Source organism: Schistocerca serialis, chromosome 8, assembly GCF_023864345.2.
Source record: "Schistocerca serialis cubense isolate TAMUIC-IGC-003099 chromosome 8, iqSchSeri2.2, whole genome shotgun sequence".
In the NCBI taxonomy this organism is placed as follows: domain Eukaryota; kingdom Metazoa; phylum Arthropoda; class Insecta; order Orthoptera; family Acrididae; genus Schistocerca; species Schistocerca serialis.
In genome coordinates, this window is record NC_064645.1 from 10,363,093 (window position 1) to 10,377,896 (window position 14,804).

Genomic DNA, 14,804 nt, shown 5'->3' on the forward strand with positions numbered 1-14,804 from the left:
AATGTTAAGCATATATTGAGTTACAGTCTATTAAAACTTTAAAAACTCTTCCTGAAAATTTACATTTTCTCTTGCATTTTTCCCTAAATCTCAGAAACTAGTTCAAGTAGCGAATTCAAATTTTCAGGGAGTAATGACATATGTATCCTGAGTCTTCTGAACTTAAAGAAGAACATAATGTTATGTATAAATAAAATTATTTAGAATAACATACAAAAAAGTACACAAAATTTTAACTGTGTAATTAAAAAATTGTATTTCCAAAAGCAGTGGCTGAAATGCAATTATTGTAAGACTCAGAACATATAGTTTAATGTCCTGTAAAAGTTTCTTGTCAATGGCTACAGTTGTTCCTGAAGTACGGGGAAGTTAAGTCACTAAATTTAACATTGTCAGGATAGGGCGTTCAAACTCCCCTTAATGCACATTTTCTCCTTCCTCCACTTGGTGAGCAACACATTTATAGTATTTTCACAACAGCAGTAGCTATTTTCTTACAATTTCTTTTTGCAGGCATACCATGTCCCGGGCTTCAAGGGACGTGTGGGATTTATTACCTCAATGAGTGAACACTTCTGTGGCACGTGCAACCGTTTACCGATAACAGCTGATGGCAATTTGAAGGTGTGTCTCTTTGGGAATTCAGAGATATCTCTCAGGTGAGTGATGAAACATAGAATAATCATGTCCAAGTGAAAATTCATGCAAGGAAACCATAAAATTACTAGAAGACTGACAGACTGATCAGTATTTTACCTTCAGGAGGTGAAATTCCAAAACTTCTTATAGACACATTTGTTCCTCTTGTCCTCACATTAGTTGTGGAGTCCGAGTGACCTTTCAGACCTTCAGAAACTTATCCCTCTTTCCTCTCTCATGAAGGAACTGATAGTTCCAAATGCTGAGTATAGAATAATACTTTCAAACTGTTTGCCATGCACATTAGGTATGTGGTTGGTATATGGAAGAGATAAACTGCAGTTAAATCCAGCAGGTATGAAATGAGTAATCTTTTCTTGAAGTTTTCAGCTTGCACCCTCCTCCCTCCCAGACATACAAACCAGATACCTCTAGCTAAATAATTTGTGAGTATATATAATTTGCCTCTGTCAACATCATGTTACACTAACATATTTGTGAGATTAAATTAAAGGAAAGTAATCAGGACTGGAAATTATGTGAAGACATTTTTAGCTATGTCCCTAGGTTGTAATAAAGTTAACACAGTATTTCTGTCCATGTGATGGTAACTATGATTCGCCAGCCACCGTTGCCGAGCGGTTCTAGGCGCTTCAGTCCAGAACTGCGCGACTGCTACGGTCGCAGGTTTGAATCGTGCCTTGGCTCAGATGTTAAGTCCCATAGTGCCCAGAGCCATTTGAACTGTGATTCATGATTATCAGAGTCTATATGTTCCAAATAAAAATTGGAACGTCATGTGTATAAATGTACAAATTATTAGACAATGGGACCAACAACTGACACTTTTAAATTGATGACTAGACTAAGAGATTAATAATAGGAAAAAAACTGCAAGATACTTGGCGATAAGTTTGTTTCAGGACAAGGTAAGGTGGGTGGGGGGTGGGAAGAATCAGCTCTCTCTTTGTGAGCATACCAGAAATCCTTTATCAACCGAAGGTAAAATAAGATATAAAAATACAGGGTCAAACAATTAATTTAAGTATCTTAAAAACCAAATGACTAATAAAATTGGAAGCTAAGAAAAGTAAGTTCGTAGTAAGTAGGGTGAAACACAGGGGGCTGCAACATATTGCCATTGTTGTTTGACTTGTCTATCAAAGAAAAAAGAAATGGATCGAAACAAAATAAAAGTGAGAATGGAAATGTATCAGAAGCAGATAGGAATAAGCAAGGAACATATTCTTTAATAAAAAAAAAAAAAAAACTGACATGTGAGGCAGATTTTCCTACAATTTTATGTTCAAAGCACAGCAGTCTGTGAAAGCAAAATATTTATGACATTGAAAAAAGAAAATCAGTGAGTGAAAAGTGTGTGTAGGTGAATTGTGGTGAAAGATTGGATATTGGAACTTCTGTTAGGCTGCCCAGTATTAGTTAACTTGGTAGTAAAGGAGCAAGTTTGCAAGGGCAGATAACTGTTTGACTACGTAAAATAGAGTGGGAGTATGGAAAAGCTAGTCCAAGATAGGATGAAAAAGATAACAGCAACTTAAAAAATGAACTGATAAGTTACCATGAACCCCATTCCAATCTAGTGAATGCAGTGGTTGACAATATCTTGTGACATTCACCTATAAGGCTCAAACAATAATTCAATAATTGCTAAATAAAAATACAAAATGTTGACAAGACTGTATCTAAGCTGTCACTCTCTTTTGAAACAAGGGTGTTTAAACCAACAAACACGCAGGAAAGCAGGGACAACTCGCACACTAGAGAAGGATGGGCAGTATCATTGAAGGAGTGAGCATAAACCATGTGGAATATGAAAAAAAAAAGAAGAAGAAGAAGAAGAAGAAGAAGAAGAAGAAGAAGAGGAAAAATGTTGATCTGCAAACAAGGGAATAAAAATTTTCCACGTGAAGAGACAATATGGTACTGTGCTGATGAGTGTGTACAAGTGGTGATATACAATATACATTGATAAAGGAACTCTGCATTGGGCCCAGAAGACCACGCAATGCTCTTCGAGAGATGTCCTCTACTATATATCTATGGAGAGTTAGGGGGTCAGTATACGACTCTCCAGGCTGTTATCAACTTCCAGAAGTTGAAGACACTACTTCTCACTTGAGTATCTCCTCAGCTGGAACTACAAGCAGAGTGTACCCTATTCCAGTCTGTCCACCGAGCAGAATTTCCCGGCTCTACAAGGAATTGAACCTGATCCCTTTCTATGGCACGCCTGTGGCATACTGACTGCATGGCTGTGGCAAGAGTCATAATATATACTTGTGAACAATTGAGTTATAATTATTCTGTTTATTGGGGAGAGAGTATGTATATTGCCACTGTGAATGAAACAGTTTAGTGTATCATATTTGGAATGTATTCAGACCTCGTACTTGTTGTGTGAGAGCGCAGTGTCTTAGACACTTGTAGTGTTTGTCTTAGCATGTACTAACTGGTGTGCCTTACTTTCTAGTATTTTTAATTGTATATCATTACTGGTGCCTCTGGCACTTTTGTGTTGCAATAGCAATAGCTTGCAATAGCAAACATTGAGTAAACCATGGTTTTTGGATTAGAAGTAGAGGTCAGCTGGATTGACATTGGGAATAGAGTGATGGGAAGTGGACAATAAGCAGTTATATCGAAGGGTGCATTATTTGATATGTCAAGGTTAATTACAAAATGTGAATTGGAGAATTTTTCACGTTGAGCAGAAGTAAGTTTACAGGACCAGGTGTCAAATTACATATGATCAGTGTGAATCCCTATAGTCAGCATGAACACTGGCACACAGAATAATTTATAGGTAGCCTTGCTGTATATAAAAAATCAGATTTGTGCTGAACTGTCATAAACAAACTGTCACTTCTCTGGAATAAATAGACTCTGATTTGTTAATTACATCTGTGTAAATGAAAAATATAGGAAAACATAGATTGCTGCTTACTGTAAAGGAGACATGTTACACTGTAGACAGGCACAATTAAAAAGGCACTTACACAAAGCTTTCGGCCACAGCCTTCATCAGCAAAAGAGATACAGAGAAACACACACATTCATACACACAGGCAAGCACATGTCACACACATATGACTGCCAACTCCAGCAGCTTGCCCCTAGCTGCTGGACTTGGCAGTTTTTTTTTTCTCTGTGTGTGTGCAGGGAAAGATAGATCACTATTTACCATAAAGAAAACAAAGTTGCACCAGGCACAACACACAAGCATTCATTACGTATCCTGTTTCAGACCTCACGCCCTCCTTTTTTAACTTAGCGCTTGCCTTTCGGCTTCCTCTCATTGTGTCTAGGCTGTCTTGTCTAGACACAACAATTTTTGGCGACGAGTCAACGGAAAGGGTCTTGTCCTTTCTAATTGCTTACATTTACTTGTGTCATGTCTTCGCCAGATGTACTGTCCGAATTTTATCGCTTGCAGAATCAGCAGACGCAGGCGTTATTGGATGCCCTTGGACAGCTCGTCCAGGGTCAATGTGAACTGCACAACGATGCGGCAGCCGCCGCTCTACCACTACCGCAGCCACAACTCACAGTTGCACCGCCTTTTAGGCCGTTTGACCCAGCTAAGGAAACATGGACGGAGTGGTCACGCCAGTTTGGATTTCATCTCGCCGCCTACAGAATTCAAGGTAACGAGCGGCAGCCTCATTTATTGGCGTGTGTAGGGGTGCAAACGTACCATGTGATAGTGAAATTATTTCCCCGACGCGACGTAGCAACTCTGTCCTACGAAGAACTTTTGTCTGCTTTAGATGCCTATTTCAAGGAAACAGTTAATGTAGTTGCAAAAAGGTATACGTTCTTTTGTACAAAATGTACGGCTGGTCAAACTAATAGGGAGTAGGTTGCAACATTGCAAGGCCTTACAAGGGATTGTGCTTTTGAGTGTGAATGTGGACTCCCTTATTCAGATACAATGGTCCGTGATGCAATTGCACAGAACGTTTCTGATGTTCGTATATGGGAACAGATTTTGAAACTAGTTAATCCCTCCCTTCAGCAAGTGATAGACATATTAGATAGACACGACACGCTTGAATTTGCTCAGGAATCATTTGCAACTTCGCCAGCCGTGTGTAACATTAACCGGCCCGTCGGGCGCGCTGCACGGCCCGGTAAACTGCCCTCGCGCACGTCCACGCAGCTGCCGCTATGCTCTAAACCAGGTGTGCCGCGACACCATACAACTGCAGTGAAATCATGCCCGCGGTGTGCTACTAGACATTCGCGTGAAAATTGCCCGTCACGCCAAGCTATTTGCTTTTTCTGTAATAAGAAAAGACATGTTCAAAGTGTTTGCCAGAAAAAGCTCAGATCAGACAATCACAACCATTCCAGGCCTTTTGCTTCGCGCTGGAATCGAACCAAGGACACTCGGGCTCGTGGACCTTCGCCCATGGACATTCATGTAGTGAATTCCACCCCGTCCAGTGCCACTTTCTCAAACAGTGACAGTGTTCGTCCCACACAAAGTGTGCGTCGACGTCGCCGGAAATCACGTCAATTAGCAAGTGATGCTGTACCTGTATCAGTTCAAATTGCACGAGACAGTCGCTCTTGTCGTCAGCAGGACGATAAACTTTTTGTAGATTTGGACTTTAATGGAATGGTCATACCATTCCAGCTCGATACCGGAGCTGCAGTTTCATTGCTCAATCACGACACGTACAAACAACTGGGCAAACCTCCGTTGCGTGCCGCAAATGTTAAGTTAAATAGTTATTCAGGTCAGAATATCCCTGTGTTAGGACAGTGCAGCCTTCTTGCAACATACAAGGGACAAACAAAACTTGTCTCATTTTACGTTCTTCGTTCTTCTACTGCAGTGAACTTGTTTGGTTTCGATTTATTTCAGTTGTTTAACATGTCTATAGTAAATCAGGTCCTATCAATGAATCAGACTGTGCCTTCAGACAATGTTTCTCATCTGTGTGAAGAATTTGCAGACATTTTTTCACCGGGCTTAGGTTGCGCTAAAAACTATGAAGCACATTTGGAACTGAAAGTCAATGGGCAACCGAAATTTTTCAGAGCGCGCAATGTTCCTCACGCATTGCGTGATGAGGTCGCAAGAACATTACACGATTTAGAATCACAAGGTGTAATTGAACGTGTGCAGGCTTCTCTCTGGGCCTCACCATTACTAATTTTGCCCAAACCTTCCGGAAAACTGAGACTTTGTGTGGACTTCAAGGCCACTGTGAATCCACAACTAGTGATTGCAACTTTTCCATTACCCCGCCCGGAAGATCTTTTTGACAAACTGTGCCCGGGTAAATATTTTTCAAAGTTGGACGTCGCAGATGCGTACTTGCAAATACCAGTGGACGAAGAATCCCAGCGCGTCTTGGTGGTTAACACGCATCTTGGTTTGTACCGATTCAAAAGACTGCCATTCGGGTGTGCATCCGCCCCTGCATTGTTTCAGCAATATTTACAAACTGTTTGTGTGTCGGTCCCTACTGCTGCGAACTATCTGGACGATATTGTGATCTCCGGAAAGACAGCAGACGAGCATTTAGCACACCTACGAACATTATTTCAGGTATTGCGACAAAATGGTCTTCACTTGCGAAAGGACAAATGTGTGTTTTTTGCTCGTGACTTACCATACCTGGGACATGTCTTCAATGCCCAAGGCATACATCCGAGTCCAGAGCACCTCCGTGCCATACAAGACTTGCCTTCGCCGCAGAATTTGAAGCAGCTACAGAGTGTGTTGGGTAAAATTAACTATTATCATCGCTTTCTGCGCAATGCCTCTTCCATTTCAGTTACGCTTCATAGCTTACGCCGTAAGGGTGTTCCGTTCGTCTGGACGACGGAATGCAAACGCGCCTTTCGCCAGTTGAAATCGGTGTTGCTTTCTAATAGTTGCCTTACGCCATTCGATCCCCAGAAACCCCTTTTGTTGATGGTAGATGCATCAGATTTCGGGATCGGTGCTGTGCTTACGCACAAAGATGGGTCGCATGATCGCCCTATTGCCTTTGCATCCAAATTGCTCTCGTCTGCGCAAAGAAATTATTCACAGATAGAGAAAGAAGCTTTGGCTCTCGTGTTTGGTGTTACTAAGTTCCATGATTTCTTGTATGGTCATCACTTTACCATCATCACAGACCACAAACCTTTGACGTCGCTTTTTCATCCGAACAAGCCTGTACCTACGCGTACAGTGCAGAAATTCATTCGCTGGTCTATTTTCCTCTCGCAGTACCGCTACGATATCTTGTATCAGTCCACTGCTAAGCATGGAAACGCTGATGCGTTGTCCCGTTTGCCTGTTGCTGAGGATAGAGCATTCGATTCTTCTGAACTTGCTTGCATGTTCATTGATTCGGAAACCGATGACGTGGTCGACTCGTTTCCGATTGATTTTCGTCGTGTAGCTACAGCCACAGCTGCTGACCCGGTCCTTGCTACCGTTTTGCGTTTTGTTGCTACGCAATGGCCTTTGTCAAAGTCTCGGATCGAGGATCCGTTGGTTCGCCGATTTTTTGCTCACAAGGAGAGACTTTTTGTTCGACGTGGTGTTTTGTTGTTGCGTTCTGATAATCATCAGTCCAGAGTCGTGGTCCCACGTTCGTTACAGTCCTCTGTTTTACGGCTTCTTCACCAAGGACATTGGGGTATAGTGCGAACGAAACAACTTGCTTGTCAGCACTGTACTTAGTTCGGAATTGATGCTGCAATTACGAATATGTGTTCTTCTTGCATGGCGTGTGCCGAACAACAATCCGCACCGCCGCGGAAAGTCTTTGCATGGCCAAAAGCCACTTCCCCTTGGCAACGCTTGCACATCGATTTTGCTGGTCCATTCTGGAATGCTCGGTGGTTTGTTCTGGTAGATGCCTTCAGTAATTTTTCTTTTGAGGTCCGGATGTCTTCCACGACGTCAACTGCCACCATCCAAGCGTTGTCTGCTATCTTTTGCACTGAAGGTCTTCCACAGACTATTGTTTCCGACAATGGCCCACAATTCATGTCCGCATAATTTCAGTCATTCTGCCAGACCAATTGTATTCAACATCTGACATCCGCACCGTTTTCGCCTCAGTCAAACGGTGCCGCTGAACGATTGGTCCAGACTTTCAAGTCACAGATGTTGAAGTTGAAAGAGTCGCTTTCTCGGGAGGACGCGTTGTTGCTCTTTTTGTCTTCGTATCGCTCTCAGCCCCGAGATGGTCGCTCGCCGGCTGAGTTGCTCCACGGTCGTCCTCATCAAACCTTGATGTCTTTGCTGCACCCGCCGCATCAGGTTCCTGTGCAGCGGCAGACTTCTGCTTTTGCTCCAGGCGACGTTGTATTTTATCGCAACTATCGAGGTTCACGGCGTTGGCTCGCTGGGCGCATTCTTCGCTGCCTTGGCCGCGCGATGTATTTGGTTTTGGGGGCCTCTGGTGAGGTGCGTCGGCATCTCAATCAGCTGCGCCTCTGTTGTCGCACGGGTTCTGCCGCTCCCCGTCTGCTTTCAGCGACGGTGCCATCCGGTCAGCGCCCTCGGGACCCATCTACTGGCTCGCCTCATCCCCAGGTGTTACCGACGATGCCTTCCATTTTGCCCCATGGCGACGCCCCGCTGCCGCCTCCGCCGCCGCCTGTCCTCCAGCCAGTGCCGCCCGCAGTGGATGCTTCGCTGCAGCCACCAAGCGCCTCCCTGGGTCATGTGCCACCGATCGCTTCCCGTGACCAGCTGTCCTCCACCATGGAACTCTTGCCCGCTCCGGACCACATGGCGTCTTCGCGCGTCGGGTACCCCGACGCAATGGAGGTCGACCCTTCGGCCCCTCCTGTCTCTTTACGGGCGCATACACCGCATGTTGACGTGCACCCTGGACTAGGTTTTCAGGTGTTTCCTAGCTCCCCTTGGACCGAATGGCCGGGTGCGGGTGGCACAGCCTCGCCTGTTGTTAGGCTCCCCACCTCATCGCATACGTCAACATGGGGTTCTCCCCACGGCGGGCGGAAGCCTTATAACACGACCGTTCGCCGATTTGCAGGGGAGGAATGTGGTGTCACCGCCAGACACCACACTTGCTAGGTGGTAGCTTTAAATCGGCCGGGGTCCATTAGTACATGTCGGACCCGCGTGTCGCCACTGTGTGATTGCAGACCGAGCGCCACCACAAGGCAGGTCTCGAGATACGGACTAGGACTCGCCCCAGTTGTATGGACGACTTTGCTAGCGACTACATGGACGAAGCATTGCTCATTAGCCGAGCCGATAGTTAGAATAGCCTTCAGCTAAGTCAATGGCTACGACCTAGCAAGGCGCCATTAGTAACATTGCATGTATATAAAGAGTCTCACTTGTATCACCACAATCACCAGATGTACCAAAAGGATGGATTAAAGTTAAGTATTGCAGAAGCTACGTACTTTTCTTTATAGCATTCATTACGTATCCTGTTTCAGACCTCACGCCCTCCTTTTTTAACTTAGAGCGTGTCTTTCGGATTCCTCTCATTGTGTCTAGGCTGTCTTGTCTAGACACAACACGAAGCATGCAGGAAGGTCTGATGATTTGCGGTACATATTGCCAAGGTGGCAGGGAGCAAAATAAGGAGTGATCAAAAAACTTCCATTTGAAGGTTGCATAGTTCAGATCAGATCAGTATGCCACACACACACACACACACACACACACACACACACACACACACACACACACATATCCATCCACACATATACCCTGCTTGTGTCTGTATATGTGCGGATGGATATATATCTGTGTGTGTGTGTGTGTGTGTGTGTGTGTGTGTGCGCGTGCGAGTGTATACCTGTCCTTTTTCCCCCCTAAGGTAAGTCTTTCCACTCCCAGGATTGGAATGACTCCTTACCCTCTCCCTTAAAACCCACATCCTTTCGTCTTTCCCTCTCCTTCCCTCTTTGCTGATGAAGCAACTGTGGGTTGCGAAAGCTTGAATTTTGTGTGTGTGTTTGTTTGTGTGTCTATCAACATACCAATGCTTTCGTTTGGTAAGTTACATCATCTTTGTTTTTAGATATATTTTTCCCATTTGGAATGTTTCCCTGTATTATATTATATATCAGTGCTTTCCTCTCCCACAACTATCCTGCAGATCTTGTCCACAAACAGATCTCCCAAGCAATACATTCCTCCCCACCCAACAACAATGTTACTACCCCCAGACCACACAGAAGCATCCCCCTTGTCACCCAATATTATCCTGGCCTCGAGTACATCAACTAATTACTCCGCCAGGGATATGACTTTCTCAAGTCAAGCCCTGAAATGAGATCATCCCTTGACAATATTCTCCCCACACCACCCAGAGTTGCCTTTTGCCAACCCCCTAACCTCCGTATCATCCTTGTCAAACCCTACAATATTCCCAGACCACCTTCTCTACCCAGCGGTTCCTACCCCTGTAACCGACCCCGATGCAAAACCTGCCCCATGCATCCCCCCACAACCAACTACTCCAGCCCCGCTACTGGTAAAACATACACAACTCAAGGCAGGGCCACATGTGAGACAACACGTCATTTATCAGCTGACATGCCTGCACTGCACAGCCTTTTACATTGGTATGACGACAACTAAACTGGCTGAGCGCATGAATGGGCACAGACGAACTGTCCGCCTAGGAGATGTCCAATACCCAGTAGCGGAGCATGCCCTCCAGCATAATTCTAGGGACCTAGGAACCTGCTACACCATATGTGCCATTTGGCTTCTCCCACCCAACACCAGTACCTCGGAACTGCGGAGATGGGAACTTGCACTCCAACACATCCTTTCATCCCGCCATCCCCCTGGACTGAAACTATGTTAACCAACCTCACTCCCATTTACTCTTTAGTCTTCTCCTCTTTCCCTTTCCTCTTTAGCCATTCATGCATCTTTTCATCCTACATAGTTGCATTTATCTTTATACTATGTACCTCTTTACTTCTGTATTCATCCTCCTTGGTTTGAAGCTGGCAAAGTAATTACAGTAGAATATCTTTGGCTTCCCTCTGACATCCATGCCTCCATCTTTGCTACCCTCCCTGTTTACCTTTCCCCTGTTGCTTCATAACCTGGGTTGTGAATAACTGAATCCACTTTCCCTTCTTCCCCTTTTTTCCCCTCTCTCCACCCTGATGTAGGAACGAAGTTCCGAAAGCTAGGATACGTCAATTTTCTGTTCTGTTTTGTGTATGTATCGGCTGTACTGAGCTGAGGTAAGTACTGGCCAGGCCCTCTATCTCTTTGTTAGTATTTGTTTCATATATATAAACACACACACACACACACACACACACACACACACACACACACACACACAAGTAATTTAATACAAGACACATGGGATCACAAATGTTGGATACAATACAAATGTTGGGAAATGTGTCAAAAGTGAATGATAAATGTCGCCAGATGATGTACCTTGCCATGCTTGCAGTGGTAGAGCCTCTCGGTCTGTCACACTTGATCATCCCAACCCAAGTCAAGTATTCATATCATTGTGGCTACGGACACACATGTGCGACTTTAGTGATGGCGTTCAGGATTTGAGTCTTGCATCTGGCAGGCAGTATTTTTTCATTGTGTTAAACAATTATGTATTTATATTGAAGTTTATTATTTTATTTACCGATCTTGCAGTTTCCTTGATTTCTTGCAAAGTACAGTACAATGAAAACCTACCGTATTGCATAAAAAGTAGATGAGTATAAACTTCAGAATAGCATCATTGCCATTAAATGACCTATGTTTTCTTTACTAACTAATGTCTGTAAACAAAAAGAAGACAGAAGCAAAAAACACAAAATCAGAACTTGTTTTGCTTGATTACAGCAGGGACAATAATTTTGTAACATCTACAATTACAACAGATCATATTTACAAAATGTTTTCGAAATTTGCTCTGTTTGCTCAAATGAAAGTATTGCGCTGCTCAATCATTCCTTTACACTCAGCCCTGACTGCTGCACATGCTGTGGGGTATGTCATCTGGTTATGTCATATGTTCAGTGTTTCTCACCAATTTTTGGGGTATTTTGAAATGTACAAAAAGGCAAATGCAGAAAATTATCACATTTTGCTGCACATTACATGCGTCACATAAAAATAATGTATACAAATCTTCTCAGATTTGCCACTGAATAACTTTGTGCAAGCCTCACAATATTTCACCAACACAACTGTTCGTCATCTTCAGGTAGTGGTGGGTCCTGTCATCACTGCTGCAAGATGTGACTGGTGATATTTGCACAGCAGAATTGAAATTTGTCAGGCTAGAAGCAGGAGTACGAATGTGTGGACAGGCACTCCCAGTTGTATGGAAATGCCATTCATAGTAGCCTTCTGCTTATGTGTTGTGGGCAATGACTGCACTTCTGGACACTCATGTGGTTAAAAGCTGAATTAACTCTCTGCAAGGTGCTGCATCAGGTCATACATTGGAGGATCTGGTTTCTACTGTTTTAATTTCATGGCAGTCAGTGCTGGATTCTGGGCAGTGCTTAGTCAAAATTCCATATTCCTGTTGGTAAGATTGCCCACCGTATGGATACATGCCTCATTCTTAAAAACACAATCCTAAAGTGATGATGCTGAGGATAAAATTTCAGTCCTCTTGGGAAATGTGTGGTGCCCTGTATTCAGGCAGTGCTCTGCTACCACTAATTTACTGGGTGGCATTTTTGTCAGCGCTGTTGAACACAGTGTTCTTGCACAATGTGAGGTGTCTGCCCTATATAAGATTTCCCATAATGGCATCAGATCTTATATATGATCTGTGTTTTCTAAGGTCAAGATTGTCTTTAACTGAACACAAACAATTCCTTAGTTTTGCTGGTAGACGAAAAACACACTTGATTCTGTTTCTCTTAGTGATTCTTTATATTTTTGAAAACATGCCACTGAAATATGGTAGGAAAGCCATTTGCAGTGCTTGTCTAAGTATCTTCATTTACATCCCTACACTGAACTTGCTTTGCTCAGAACACATTGCAAATCTGTTTACAAGAATAAACATTCTGCTGGAACACTGTTCTTAGGTGTTACAGTTCACCAGGCAGACTGTCAGTATCTGAGATCACGTGTGCTCTATGTGCCAGGGAGTGTAAGACACTACCACATTGTGCAGGGTGACGGCAACTTTTGGACCGCAAATATAACTCTGCGTGTATCAGTTTGCAGTAGAGACTAAGCCCCAGTGTTATGTCAGCTTTTCTTCTAACCGTGACATCCAGGAATGGTAAGCTGCTATCTTTTTGTACTTCCACAGTGAACTGAATATTCAGATGGACCGAGTGCAAATGCTGCAGGAACATAGGTAGTGTCTGTATTATGTGGGCCACACCACAAATGTTTCTTCAGCATTCTGCCAGAAGGAGGAATGTTGGATATTTACTAAGGGAAATAGAGGATCTCCCATGGGAACACTGTCCACTTGATCAAAGTAGTTGGTGTTACATAAGAAATAGGATGAGGTATGCACATGTTTAAACAGCACCACAATTTCTTTCTCAAACTTGCTGCTAATAACCTCTAATGAGGGCTGCAGGGGCACTTTTGTAAGTAATGGTATAACATTTGAGCTAACTAAAAGATCTGAAAGTTCTAGTTTAAGCATCTTCAGGTATTCTATGAAATCCTCTGAATTCTAAATATGATGGTCATAGTCATCCACATGATAAATTTCAAAGCTGTCATGTGGAAATTGCCAGTTCCATCTTGCAGCAGTGATGGTGGAAATCACCACCACCTGAAGATTCCAAAACGTTGTGTCACTGAAGTATTGAGGGAGGGACTTGCATAACGTTATCTGGTGGGGAACCCAAAGTGTTTTTGCAACAGATCTATCAGGCAAGCCTGAAAAGTCACATATACTCCAAGCAGTAAGTACCTGTTGTAAAATGGCCACATTAGTGAGCTTGGCAATTAATTAACAGTTTATCAATAAATTTGGCTTCATTTTGCAAGAAATTGTGCTGTGTTCCACTACTCCCTCTTCAACAAAACTAATGTCAGTTTCTGCTCCACCTCTTCAGCCCGAGATCCTATGTATACTCTTGAGCATTTGTGTAAGATACCTGTTTATTTATAAAAATAAAAGTAACTTCTATCATGACTTTCCCATTCTTGTCCAGTGGGTTTGTTATCCTGCTGTTGCCTACTGCAGACTACAAGATTACTGTTGAAGATTTCTGCAAAGTTTTTCTTTCTTTTTAGTGTACCAACATTTCACTGTGTGGTAATTGCCTGGTACTGTTTAACGGGTGTTTTAACTGTTGTTTCAGAGATGCAATACGAAGCAAATGCAGTGAGGATGACTTGCTTGCCATGATTGGGGCAGCAGTGAGAAGAAAGAAGAAACAACATGCAGGTAAGATACATTACAGCAAATGTAACTCTATAGATAGAAAGAAAATTTCTGCTTAACAAGTCATAGCAAACATAAGAGCAAAATAGAACGAAAAACAACAGTGATAGAACCTGAGTTTTTTGTGTAAAATTGGATTTAATTTTTTATTTAGTATTCATTCTGATTAATGCCCATTGGTCAACAGTACATTTCAGCCCTAGAATTTGGTTCTGCAAGGTCCACCAGATAACCATATATGGCTGTTGTAACTCCTTTATTGGACTTCAGAAGTTTTCCAGCAACAAATCTTTTTTTTTTTCTTTCTTTTTTTAAAAATAGCTAAAATGCAGAAAACATCATAAAGGAAACACTCACAGAAAAGCATCAGTGTCCTTGAAACAATGGAAACTCCAGTAGGAATATCAACAATGTTGGAAAAGACAGATTACTACTTACTGATGAAGGCTGTGGCTGAAAGCTTTATGTAAGTGTCTTTTAATTCTGCCCATCTGCAGCCTAAGGTATCTTCTTTATGGTAAGTAACAGTCTGTCTTTTCCTTCATTATTCATTAGTGTTCTTTGTTTTTATTGCTGTTTAGCAAGCATCGTGTGGTATATAAGGGATGTGAATAGCGTCAGATGTTGAATCATCACTCTGGAGGATATGAAGGTGCTGCATATTGGTGTGAGACAGCATTATCTGATGAGAGTTTGAAAGAAACCTCATTGTGGATGTCCATTTGGTCGCCTGGTTAAACCTTGCAACATCTGTATTTTTGGAGTATTTGGATCTGGCAGTGGCCTGAT

At 43.0% G+C, this 14,804-nt stretch overlaps 1 protein-coding gene across 1 annotated transcript in view; it reads left to right on the forward strand.

Annotated features, from left to right (window-relative positions):
- Positions 1–14,804, forward strand: part of LOC126416522 (molybdenum cofactor biosynthesis protein 1-like) — a 63,696-nt gene that overhangs the window by 27,494 nt on the left and 21,398 nt on the right. The window contains exons 5-6 of the mRNA XM_050084267.1: positions 514–659; positions 13,933–14,018. Of these exons, the coding sequence (XP_049940224.1) occupies positions 514–659; positions 13,933–14,018 (232 nt within the window). The remainder of the gene's footprint in view (positions 1–513; positions 660–13,932; positions 14,019–14,804) is intronic.